At 36.2% G+C, this 13,625-nt stretch overlaps 1 protein-coding gene across 1 annotated transcript; it reads left to right on the top strand.

The window, feature by feature from the left end:
• The first annotated feature begins 4,577 nt into the window (after positions 1-4,577).
• LOC149248757 (outer envelope pore protein 24, chloroplastic-like) lies at positions 4,578-5,136 on the top strand. The gene is made up of 2 exons (XM_089450955.1): positions 4,578-4,919; positions 5,074-5,136. The coding sequence occupies exons 1-2, from the start codon at positions 4,578-4,580 to the stop codon at positions 5,134-5,136; spliced, it is 405 nt and encodes a 134-aa protein (XP_089307081.1).
• The last annotated feature ends 8,489 nt before the right edge of the window (positions 5,137-13,625 follow it).

The following is a 13,625-nucleotide window of genomic DNA, read 5'->3' as shown; positions in this document are numbered from 1 at the left end:
ATGAAATTTCAAACAAATAACCTTCACATCATGAAGCACCTTAATAGTATACCCATCATTGTCTATTCTACACTAATTTCATAAACTTAAAAAAAACTATCATTAAAATATTTATAAAAATTCTCAAGAATATATATATATATATATATATATATATATATATATATATATAATTAAAATATTTATAAAAAATCTGAAGAATATATATATATATATATATATATATATATATATATATATATAAATTATTTTAAAAATATTTCAATATAATTTTTTCATATATATAATAATATAAATATAATTAAATTTTATTTTAAAATAATTAAATGTTATAATGAAGTATAATGATTATAAATATTTAAGTCATAATTATATAAAAGTATATGATTTTTTTCAGTAATTTTAATTAATAAATATATATTTTGATCTATGTTTTATTATATTAATATTTCTAAATAGTTTAAGAGGTAGTTTAATTGGCAATTAATGTGTCATGAAGTAATATGTAAATCATGAGATTTGAAGTTCAAATCTCTTGTGAATAAGTTAAAATAAAAATAAAAAAACATTTCCGAATATAATGAATATTTAATGGAATATTCCATTTTTTTTTAAGATCTAAATTTATTATTCCAGTAATATTCCATATATATCAAAACTTGTACCATCAACCTAGGACCAAGACGTTTAGAGACCACTGGAGTCGGGATCTCAGACTCCAACAAGACGCATATCCTTATGTTCTTACTAAGATGATTCATAATGTCCCCCTTTGAGATTTGAAAGTGGATGGATGGAATAACATCCCAGTGAGACAACCATCTCGTTGTCCCATAAAAAGACCAATATTCCAATAAAAAATATCTAGTGGTGAATAATATTCATAAGAGGTATAAGAGAGATTTCTTTGTATCTTAAATACCTTATATAATTAATCTCAAATTTTATAAAAATAAAACACAAAAAGGGTTATTTTTAATAAATAAAGAAATAAAATTATAATAAAAGAAAATCTATAGTAATAAGCTAATATATATTTCTTTTAATTTTAACAATTTAACTAAATTGTTCCCCAATGCGGTTGAATGAGCAGTGTAAGGAGGGCCTCAGGGAAGCTGTCATCCACCCCACCGACTCTCTTGGTCATTAAGGTGGGGTGGTGTGGCATACCTTTTCCATGCAATGATGTGTGTGGCATTTATAAAATCTACGACAATGGTTAAGTTCTCTTGCAAGTTAATGGAGGTGCTGGAGTGGTATGTGGGTATGAAAGGTCCTCAGCTCTGCGCCCATGCAACTGATGTAGAGTGGTGGTATTTTTGTTTCTGGTTAGTTTTCATAGAGTGGAGGGTGTTGCTAGGGGACAAGGCAAACCAAAATTATTGGGGTGTGGGTGTTCGTGACCCATATTTGGTTTTCTAGAGTGAGAGAGGTGATACCAAACTCTATCCAGGGTATATTAGTTTGGATCCTATTATTAGAGCTCTTCCATGCTTACATTTTCAAACACAATCTGGTTATTCAGGGCTTATGGTGCACTCTTGTTCAATACTTGGTCGACTAAATTCCTCTCTGGTTTCTGAGACCATTATCAAGGTATTTCGAGCCCTCTTTCTGCTCAATTCTACTTAGTTGATGTCCTTATCATTAATTTGGGCATTGGGGTTTTTTGGCCCTCATTTGTAAATTATGCATGTATGGTAGTTTCCAGTTCTATCTGGGAAACTAGGGTCTATATGTTCTGGTATTGGGGGTGTGTGATGAGAGAACAGAGCCAACCCTCTTTCTCTCCAGTACACTCTTGTAGTCTTATTAATAATCCAATTGTTGTTATTTTTCAGAATTTGGGAGGAATCAACCACACTTAGTTTAATTCAGTCTCAGGGCTCTTTGTTGGTGTTTTTGGGTATGTTCTTGTTTTTGGCCTTACCATGGTTTTAGTTGTCCCATAGTTCAATTTGTGGCCCTGGATAGGCTTCATAGGCAGAAAGTGGCAGACCTTCTTCTCATTGGGTTGTCTTTGGCTCTACGGCTTCTGTTTGGGGGCTTATATAATCCATCTCTAGGGGGGTGAACACAATCATTTACCCATATATTATTCGGATGGGACTAGTGGGTGTTTGTTGCTCCGTAGATGTGGTCTTGTGCACTGGCTAATCAAGCATTTTTTGTGTAGTCTAGTTTCCCCTTGGGTTTTTTACTCGGTATGGAAAAATCAACATGGGGGATTTTGGCCAAGGAGAGGCTGTAGACCTTGATCCAACCAATCCTTCAGGCATTCATGAGGTTGATATCAATTAGGAAAGATTTGGCAGATAACTTGTTCATCTCACTAAGCTTATGGAACAACAGGGGTCAATGGCGCATTCATGATTAAATGGATCGCTTTGAAGATGGAATGGCTCACATGGGGAAACATATGCATTGTGAATTTAGACCTCCACCATCTCCAGGTTCTGGAACGAAGAATCTTGCCTCTTATCCATAATGGTTTTGGGTTGTATTCTGATCTTACAAGTCTTTTGTATGTTCCTTTCTATTTATGGTCAGCCAAGTTCTTATGGTAGTTTGTAATATTTTTTGGTAATAATCTACTATCAAATAAATCTGGTAAGAGTGAGGACAATATAATTTTGGTAAGCTACAAACAACTATGTAAAATTTCGACATAAATAAAAAACTTTAATTCACCGAAAAAAATTATAATAACTATTAAAATAATTAAATTTATATTTTTTTAAATTTTTTTAATAAAATGAATTTATATTTATATAATTTTACACTAGTTTAAATTAATTATTATTAAAATTACATTTTAAAATTAAAAATAAGCTTAAATAAAAATAATATTTACGAACTAAAATTGCAAATATTATATAGATATTCAAACTAATGGGTATTGAAATATCTTTAAAAAGACATTTATTTTAAAACATGATTTAAAAACGTAATGAGTATTGTATAAGTTATATAAATAAACACCTATTTTGAAACAAGTTTCCAGATATTTTGGGAAAAATCTTAGTAATTCAAAATTTAAAAATAATAATAAAAATGAATTTAAAATAAATACGGCAAACACATTATTCTAAAACATTGTAAATCTCACCGACTTTTATAATAATAATAATAATAATAATATCCCTTAACGTACGGTTATTATGACACGTTAAGCCAGATTGTTCCGACTTTAATGACTTTTGACTACTAGATCACGTTATTGCATGCGTTCCCACTTGGATTTTCATACTCAAGGGGAGACTGTGCCTATCTCGTTGTTTCTTATTTATTCTCTTGTTTTGTTCGTCAGTGGATCTATACTCAGTCAAGCAAGCAGGAAGCAGGGCAACGATGAAGGAGGTCACGAGATCGAACCCGAAGCTGCCAGTGCCCTACAGAAGCAGAAGCGTATTGAGGGAACAAGCCCTGGCTGCTTGGCGCTTCCAGCCCTCCTATACGGCCAAAGACCTCCCAGCGAGAAATGGAAATCGTAACGAGGATCTTCCAGGCCTCCCGGCGTGGATCTTCGAGGACTCCCGGCGAGACATGGAGATCGTAACGAGGGCGCTGGTGACAGAATTGAACTCCACACCAGATGCGGGACCTTCATCATCCACGTCCAGTTGCGACCCGGGCAGCCCTTCCCAGACTGCCGTCGAAGCAAAAGCAAATGCAAGCCTGGAAGTTTCGGATTCGATGGAGGCTCAATCTGAGGCTCCGGGGACTCGAACAGAGACGTTGTCAATAGCGTGTAATAATCAGAGATCCATTCCGGGCCTGAATGATTTCATCGGAAAAAGGCCGTCGCGAAGGGCAAACAAGGCTCCAATCACGATTATGAGAGCAGATCCCGCTGATTTTCAAGCGATGGCTCAGCCGATGATGGGTTTCCCCTTCGAAAACAACAGCAGGGCCGCCTCCTCTGTGTCCGCCTCCTCTGTGTTGAAGCCACAGCCAGAGCGGCCCAGCTCAGACTTCACAGAGTCTGATTAATGCTTTCGCTCAAAGGGATTCTCGAATTAATTAGTGATTCTTTGGCCGACATAGGCAACTCTTAGTCTTCAATTTCAAGTTGCAATATGTGGTTATGGACTTGGATTTCTGTATATGCCATCCAAGAAGATGGTGGAGCATGGGCAGAAGATAATGGACGATCTAGACCATGAAGCGTCTGCAGAATCTTTTCTTTTTTAATTTGGATAACATGTTCTGCTGGAATGAATTTTTAATTTTTTAAATAGTAATGAGAATTTTTGGAAACACTGTTGCTATTATTTTGAATTTTTAGGGCGATAAGTTTTCCTATGCATCAACAATTGTCAATATTTTTACCCTGCTCCATTCAAGTGAGACACTTTTAACCATTGATTTGAAGTCTCCTCTAGCATTACACGTTAATTGCTTTTCCAAAAATCAATTGAGTTGCCTTCTTTTCACCTCAGAGTTCTAGTGTGCATTGAACCTGGGCCTGTTATGCAAAAACTCTGATCCCCGCCCATATAGTGCTGCGATAACATTCGGAGCTATTTATTTTGTTCTTATAATTTTTGGTGATCCAGGCTGCGAGATTCCAGTTCATGAGCTCCGCAAAACTTGCGGGCAAGCAGCTGAAAGTGACATACATTCATGCCCAAAAGGCCAATATGACTGTGTTGGATGGCAATTTGGCCTTTGATCCGTCGAACAAAGTCTCGGCTAAGTATAACTTTTTATCGGCGAGCGGTCAGCTCAAGTATTCGTATGTCCATGCCGGAGGAGGCAGAACATTTGAGCCTGGCTATGATTTTGCGAGCAACTCATGGAACTTCTCAATGCAGAAGGCCTACGGAGAAGATACTCTTAAGACTTCGTACGAGCCATCGAAAAATACCCTTGGCGTGGAATGGACCAGAGACTCGAAAATTGCAGGGTCTTTTAAGGTATTTTTATTTTTTGAGCTGCTTTTTTGTTTTTACATTATGTGTAATCGAGGAAGTAATCGTACTCCACCCTCACACACTTAACCACAGAATGGGGATGCTGGTACCACGCTACACCTTATGGAGCTCTCTCACCTTTTCCCGGAATTTCCAGATAGAAGGCGTACGAGCTGCCGCATCAGTGACTGATATCCCCATAGAACCCTACGAGATTTGATCCCGAGAACTCTGTGGACTTAGCACAAGAGCATCTACTACTAATCGGGCTAACCTTTTGGACACACGCTCTCTCGATTCCCTGCAGCCTTAGTCCACTCCCGTGTGCCCTTTGCTGGCTCGCGTTGTAGCGGGGTAGCCATATTTCAATTTGGTGGCCTGGCTGCCCTGGATGTAACAGTGCGATTTGATCCCGAGAATTCTGTGGACTTAGCACAAGAGCATCTACCACTAATCGAGGTAACCTTTTGGACACACACTCTCTCGATTCCCTGCAGGCTTAGTCCACTCCTGTGTGCCCTTTGCTGGCTCACGTTGTAGCGGGGTAGCCATATTTTAATTTGGTGGCCTGGCTGCCCTCGATGTAACAGTGCGATTTGATCCCGAGAACTCCGGACTTAGCACAAGAGCATCTACTACTAATCGAGCTAACCTTTTGGACACACACTCTCTCGATTCCCTGCAGGCTTAGTCCACTCTCGTGTGCCCTTTGCTGGCTCACGTTGTAGCGGGGTAGCCATATTTTAATTTGGTGGCCTGGCTGCCCTTGATGTAACAGTGCTCATAAGGGCGACCTCTTCACTAAAACGAATAATAGAGAAGAGCCCGCATTGTTTCCTCAGAATACACACCACACCCACCATGTAAAACCCACATGCAGAGCATGCAGTCTGAATTAGACTGGAGATGAAGAGAATATGCTAATGTTCATACTTATGACAAATAAATGCATCGAGTCTTGCTATGCCAACTGTGACAGGATCTGTCAGCTGATTACTGAGAATCTTATTATGAGAGGGAACTTTCTGACAGAATTTTAAACAACAGGTCCGCATTTTTGAAAACAGACTAGAACATTGCATATACGAGAGGATGAGGGACACACAATACTGGGGCCCTACCCTGCTTAGAAAAGTGTATGGGGCCACTGTGACTTTAACTTCCAACCAATACACTGCGTCTTATACAGAGCTAAATGTATTAAGAAACGTGAGAACATAGGTGCGTGTGTGTCTATCTATGTATATGTATGTATATATTAGAAAAAAAACTTTTCTATATACCAAATGCGTCTAAGAGTTCCAGGTACACCTTTACTTACTGACGGTCCATATACCAAACAACACATGACGAGACGAACAAATCATTTTCTAAGTAAAACATTATCAAAATATCAGGTCTATGCCGGTGGTGACATAAAGCGCACATATTATTAACATCGTAAGGGGCTTATCAGGTACTTCACATGTATGGTTCCTGAGACTTCACTGGTTTGGAGGTTGAACCCGTCAACAACATTCATAACTTCTTCTTTCCCCACATCCGGGGTTAGTGGCACCTGATATTCTCGTAGTTGATTTGCATGCACTCTCTTGCTAAATTGGTTCCTGAGAGAAGAATTGGACCTCTCTTATGCAAAATCACTCCAAAATGCTATCCACCTTGGAGATTTTGAAGGCGCATGGTAGGGCACAACTGACCGCCTGTCAAACTCAAATCATGCTTTACACAACAAGTGCTTACAGAGTGACCGCCTGTCAAACTCGAATCATGGTGCCGTGAGCATTATAAGCATATAATCCGTCTGAAATTTCCAACGAATGAACAGAACAATCATACAGGTATGGATACAGGCTACCTACGATTGTTGTATGAGTACTGCCAAGAAATACAGCAACAAGAACTTACATTACAAGATATGCAAACAAGGATCCTGCCCCAACAATCATTGCCTCTTTATCGTTTGCGTCCAACCATTGAATTGTTAAAGAAGATAAAAAAAATACTCAAGATAACAATTCACATCCATAAAAGGGACGCACACAGGAAAATGCGGCGTCAATTGCAGGAACAACTCGCATAGTTTGGCACCACAATAAAAATTAATTGGTGTTGCCGATGCCATGCCCCATCATGCATATATGATTAGCTGCTCATTGTCAATTACATCTATATGTAATAGAATGCTCTTATTGTACATATGTTTAGAAGCCAAAGAATACTTTCATTGTATATATGTTTAGTTATTACCTACCAAACATGTCTCTATGTGTAGACCATATGTAAAATTTCAAGAAATACATTGCAAAGCATGTAACTGTCTTTTGTAGAATTGCTTGTGAAAAACACAAAAAACCAAGTGAAATATTTAGAAGTATTCAAGCATAATAAGTCTAGTATGTTCCACCAGACATGATGCATATTTGTGGAGTGTCATAGATGTTCCTGTACCTGCAATTTTAATAAAGACTCAGTTTACATAGATTTGGCCTTTTGAGTGTGGTTTCTATTGTTCATGGAATGCCAATTATTATGCTACTCACGTTAAGCTATCTTTGTTTTTGTTTTCAAAAATGTTATATAGGAATATGTATACCTTACATGGGCTTCTGCAATGACATTTATAGAGTGGTTATTTGATTGTTTTTAAATTAAAATACATTTACATGAAATTCTCAAATTCTCTTCTTTTTTGTTTCAAGCATGTCAGCATTTTTAAATACATGTGAATGAATCTGAACCCCAATAAACACATGTTGAATCAGAAAGTCTTGTCGTTTTCTTTATGTTCTTCTGGGTTTACATGCTGCTCTGTTCTCTTTTTCGCTTCCAGTATAAAAGACTTACATTCCCAGTCTGTTCTGTCTCCTATATCTTTTACTCTATTTCAGATTTAATAAGCTTTATGTTCTTCTGGGTTTACATGCTGCTCTGTTCTCTTTTTCGCTTCCAGTATAAAAGACTTACATTCCCAGTCTGTTCTGTCTCCTATATCTTTTACTCTATTTCAGATTTAATAAGTTGTACAATATCAATAGTAGCCCAGAAGGTGGCCCCACCTTTTATAAAAATTCAACAATTCCAACTTCAGAAATCTATCGGCCTCTCTTTGTACCTTTTGGGACAATGGCTAGTTTAAATAGTAATGAGAATTTTTGGAAACATGGTTGCTATTCTTATATTATACATTATTATTCATAAATTAGTATAGATTTATTTTAAGTCTAGATTTAAAATGAGTAAAGAAGGACCAAATTTCTTTGTGTTAACATTCAATGAAAAATACAATAATTGTATTTTTGAATGCTAAATAAGGTATATATAAGACTAAATAAAAAATTTAACCATAAAAACTTAATTTTTTTTAGATAGATAAAATTTATTTTTCTATATATATAAAGTTTATTTGAATTTTTCTGTTTTTTTAAGTATAAGATTTAAACATTTGATTCACACATTGTTTTTAGGAGTCGTCTAATGACGCGGAGGAATTGCCCGAACTGCGAAAAGTGGCTAGAATCCAGGCAAAAAAATTTCAAATTTTTTTGTAATGTAGTGTTTAAATAATTTTTTTGATGGTGGAAATAGATTCAGCACCATCAAAAACTATTATGGCACCTAAAATTATGAAATTTAACAGCGTTTACTTGAATTCACAAATATCTCTGCTAGATTTTTTCAAAATATAACCAGAATTCCCATAACTTGCAAAAAAACAGTATCATTAAACTATGCCTTGTTTTTATTTCTAATTATTTTACACCATATTTTTTTAATTATAACAAATATTATTTTTCTATTTAAAACATAATTTTTATTTTTTATTTTTATTCTAAAAAATGCAAACAAATAAACAAAATTACACACATCCCCTCCCCTCTATAATTAGTAGAAAATATAATCCATGAAATATAACCTGTCACCCACCCCAAATAATTAGAGCCCAAATAAATTATTAACCAAACCATGATAGATTACATATTTGACATATTCCACTAAAAACGATTTGCATTGATTCATTTGCATGCAATTATTTAATATGAAAAGATGAAAAGCAATTTTCCCGACATGTGAATAGTGGAAATGCAGTGTTTTTCTTAGCCTAGAACTTCGCGTTATGAATTAGATGTGTGGCAGTTAGATTTGAAAATTTGGGTGTCAATTGAATATGACGAATTTGCAAATTTAAATTCGATTGCGTTATGAATTAGATACGTGGCAGTTAGATTTGAAAATTTTGTGTGGCAATTGAATACGACGAATTTGTAAATTTAAATTCGATTGCGTGAGAATTTTTTTTTATTTCTCGTTTTCCCCAAACAAATCGCCGAATGCAGGGAACAAACAACTACCCACATTCGACATTCAAGTATGCTAATGAATTCGAAAGAAAGTAAGAGGTTTATCATTTTGTTGGGATCAATCTTGATAACTTCATCAATAACAAGCAAAGCCGCTGCCATAACCAACTTAACCCTCGCAAAGCGGCGGCCATAACCAGGTTAACCCTCTTAGCTATAAAGACCCACAAACACACTGAATTATTTAACAATATCTATACTTATGAAGTTATTATAGTTTATCACATCATTGTGGGGATTTGAGCCTAGAAAGGGAATGAAGCAATCATTCCTCTTAATAATTCTAATTAAAATATATATATATATATATATATATATATATATATATAATTTAAATTATATTAAAAATATATATTTAAACATTTCTAATTTAAATGTTAATGTAAATACATCCATGTTAAAAGAGTTATAGTTTTATAATTGAATAAATTTAATAATAATAATTATCTTAAACTATAACCAATATGATATAAATGTTGTTACATATGTGGGTAATGTTAATGTGGCATGTTGTAACATTTTTTGGTTTTGATAAGATAGTAATTTTAAAAAAATGTTAAGTTAGAATATGGACATAATATTAGTGAATAAAACGTTTTTGAAAAAATATTTTGATGATGATGTCCATATCAAAGAAAATGTTAGGTTAGATGTCTTAAAAAATCAAGACAAAAAGAAAATGCTAGGTTAGAAAGAAAAGAAAACAAATAAACTCTGAAAATGAGCAAGTCTAAATGCCACTACTATTGTTTCTGCAAAATAAGGTTGTGTGCAGCTTGTTTTAAATGCCATAACCCATGACAATCAAATAGTTTAATCTTGACTGTTTCATGCTTTAAATTTGATGTTATAGTTAGAGAATAAAGATCTGGCCGAACTGTTTATTCCTCGCAGATCAGTAGTTAGGTAGAGAATAATAAGGTGCTCATTAGTTTAATCTAAGCCCGTGGATGTTATAAGGTTAGAATTAGATAGTTTGCTTTTGTAAAATAAGATGAAAGAAAAATGTTTTGCTAGCTTAAATTGATCCGAATTAGATCCTAGAACACTCTCTAAGTTTTCATGAACTTTTTAAAAATCATGCCAAAGTTTCAAAGTCTTATAAGATCAAGCTTATCAGAAATATCCTCGTAACAGTTGCAATTTGTGATCAGCACGGAGCAGTGAGGACCCTCGGTCAAGCGCGTAGACCGTCGGCCCATGGTAACACGCGCTGGCGCAAATTGGCAAAACCAGAGATCAATTCAAGAAACAGGGGCAGTTTCTGATATGCCGGGAAAACCCCTCAAAGAAAGAAAAGCCTCAAGCGCTCGGACCCGAAAAGTTATAAAATGCAACGAATATCGCGTCGATTCTGTTAAAAGCGGGGTCCCACAAAAACCAGCAGAATATCGGAATGGTTTCGAGCGGTAAGCGGTTTTAACTGAGTCCCGCCCGATGCCACACAATGGGTGCCACACATCCGGTGGAAGAGAGAGAACTGCTCACATCAGGCAGAAAAACATCATGTTACTTCCCCGCTTGATATGGACGGAGACCGTAGGATCTGGAGGCTCCAGATCGAAGATAGAGATGCATTCCGATGGATGACCAGATTTGACGAGGTAAACATGCAGAGTTGTATAGGGTTTGAAGTTCGACGTGGACGATACGTTGGCAGAAGATCATGTTTCGCGGGCATTCTTGGAGTTAATGGTAAAAATGGTCGTTTCAAAGACGTCCAAGAGAACTGACACTCAGTTCATTACGAAATATGTGGCCACCTCCCTGTGAGGCATTATACAGTGATGATTACGCAAAACAGAGGGATTCAGACAGACAGAGGTAGGGAAACTGGAAAGCCGGGAAGCAGAAACGAACAGTCAGAAAACAGATTGGCTTTAAAGCCACGAAGCTGACAAAGGAGAAGTAAGTAAGTTAGAAGCGAAAAGCTAAGAGCAGAGAGAAGAAGCCGAGCTGACCTGCAGAAGCAAAGGCAGCATCGAGCCAGATAGAGCCAGAGAGAGTCAAAGAGTCTGTGTACTCCAAAGAAGGCTTGAGAGGTTCAAGTGAACTCCTCTGTATATGCCTGTCATGTATGAGTCTCAGATTGGGCTCATACTACTGTGACCAATAGAGGTCGAATTTTAGTAAGGAGAGTCTGTGTACTCCAGAGACTTGGGGAATCCAAGTACAGTCTTGCTGATTTATGTCTGCTGTGTGAGACTCAAATTGAGCTCATTGTTGTAAAAACTCTGCTTTGAAAACATAATAGAGAGGCCACCACTGAAGGCTGGACCAGGAGACGTAGCCCAGGAGTATTGGGTGAACTCCTTATTAAACTTGTTGTGTTTACATGTTTGTATGTTATGTTTTCTCTAACTACTTCAGTGCCTGTGTATTTCGCAATCTTATCGATATGTTGCATAAAATAACATAGGCACATCCATGCATATGAGTCTGTAATACCTTAATTAATTGTCTTGGATCAATTCCAGATCAAGTGGTATCAGAGCTCTAGGTTACTAAGGTTAGACAAGCTTGTGCTGGATTTTGTTGTTGAATGCTAACTAGGACAAAGCTTAAATTAGGAGAAGGAGAATTAGTTGAAGGTAACCCAGAAATTCGAAGAGTCTATCCTAAGAGGAAAATGGCAGAAGAAAGTCCTTTGGAATCAGACTCCCAGTTCATGGATAGTTTCATGACCATGAGAGCCATGGTAGAGGAAATGTATAGAGAATTTAAGAAAGGTAGAGATGAAGATTCATCAAACTCCAAACAAGATAAAGGAGCAGAAGGATCTCTCCTCCATGACCATTCTAAAGGCAAAGGGAAAGAAGAAAAGCTTCCCACACCTCCTAATAGCCCTGAAAATAAAAAGAAAACATCTTTGATTAAATTAAATGTTAAATTTGATTTGCTGATATATGATGGAGAGTTGAATGCAAAGAAGTTGGATAATTGGATTAGACATATTGATGTGTATTGCAGAGTGCAGAACATCGATTCAGACAAAAGTAAGATTCTGCTGGCCACCCTACGCCTCGGAGGCACTGCCTTGGTTTGGTGGGAAGGCAGGACACAAGCTGACATGAAGAAGCATGGTAAAATTATTTCTGTCTAGAGTGAATTTGTTTCTGTAATTAAAAAACACTTCTATCCACTAGCTTATATGCAACAAGCCATGATGAGTTGGCAAACTCTTCGACAATTAAAAGGGAAAAGTGTACAAGGCTACACCCAAGAATTTAGAAAAAGATCTTTGATTCTAGGAACTTCTTTAGACTCACCTAAAACCTTGCTGAAGTATATAGGTGGTCTACATAACTATTTAAAGCACACCATTCTCATGTTTAATCCCACTAGCATAGATGAGGTATCTGTTCAGGCTACGCATCTAGAGGCTAGAGGCAAGAATGTGAACCCAGAAGTTGGGGGATCATCAAAACCCACTGCAAGCAAGAATAAGGAAAAGAGAAAACAGAAATGGAAAGAGAGGAAGACAAATACTGTACAAAATACCAAATCTCCATGCACTCACTGTAAGAAGGATGGGCATGATGATGAACACTGTTGGATTCTACATCTGGCGTTGAGACCCAAGAAGTACGATGGAAAAAAGAATAAGACTGATGCATCTATTCAAAAATATTTGGGGTCAGACTCAGGGGATGAAACAACAATCACAGCCATAGGTATAAAAGGTAAAATTTCTGAAGCATCTACTGGTAATTTTGCACAATCTACTGATAATGAAGAAAATGAGAGGAAAAGACATGAGCTTTTTCATATTAGAGTTATTTCCAAGCATCAAAAGATTGATACTTTGTTTGATAGTGGCTCACAAGTAAATTTAATTTCTGAAGTAATTGTAAAGACGCTGGGATTACTAACCACACCTCACAAGAAACCATATCCATTAGGTTGGTTATGTGATAAAGCAAAGCTACAAGTGACTAGACGATGTAAACTTATGTTTTCTTTTGGGTCAGCATTTATAGATGATGTTGAGTTAGATATAGTTCCTTTGGATATATGTGGAATCGTTTTAGGAAGTCCTTATTTGTATGATAGGAAAGCTACTTTCTATAGAGCTGAAAACAAGTATCAACTCGTTAAAGATGGAATCGAATATATTGTAAGAGATCATAAACTCAAGAATAATTATATTCTCATAAACTCAGGGAAAATGAAAAGAATTGTAAATTCATGCAAACAATTTTTATTGATGGTTATAAAGGAAAATAAACCTGATAAAACCAATATATTTGAGGGCTGTAATGCTAAACAGCAATATGATTTAGAAAAATTTGTTTCAGAATATGATATACTATTTCAAGAACCTAAAAGTCTGCCACCCCAAAAGGAA

This window comes from Pinus tabuliformis, chromosome 7 (assembly GCF_031772625.1).
Source record: "Pinus tabuliformis cultivar Carrire ecotype Pingquan chromosome 7, CPIR1, whole genome shotgun sequence".
Lineage (NCBI taxonomy): Eukaryota > Viridiplantae > Streptophyta > Pinopsida > Pinales > Pinaceae > Pinus > Pinus tabuliformis.
The sequence above is the reverse complement of the archived record's forward strand: the minus strand, read 5'-3'. Positions and strand labels throughout refer to the sequence as shown.

Coding starts and splice junctions, on each gene's coding strand:
- LOC149248757 (XM_089450955.1), top strand. CDS start 4,578: ATGAGCTCCGCAAAACTTGCGGGCAAGCAGCTGAAAGTGACATACATT. Junction 4,920..5,073: donor AAATTGCAGGGTCTTTTAAG/GTATTTTTATTT, acceptor CGGAATTTCCAG/ATAGAAGGCGTACGAGCTGC.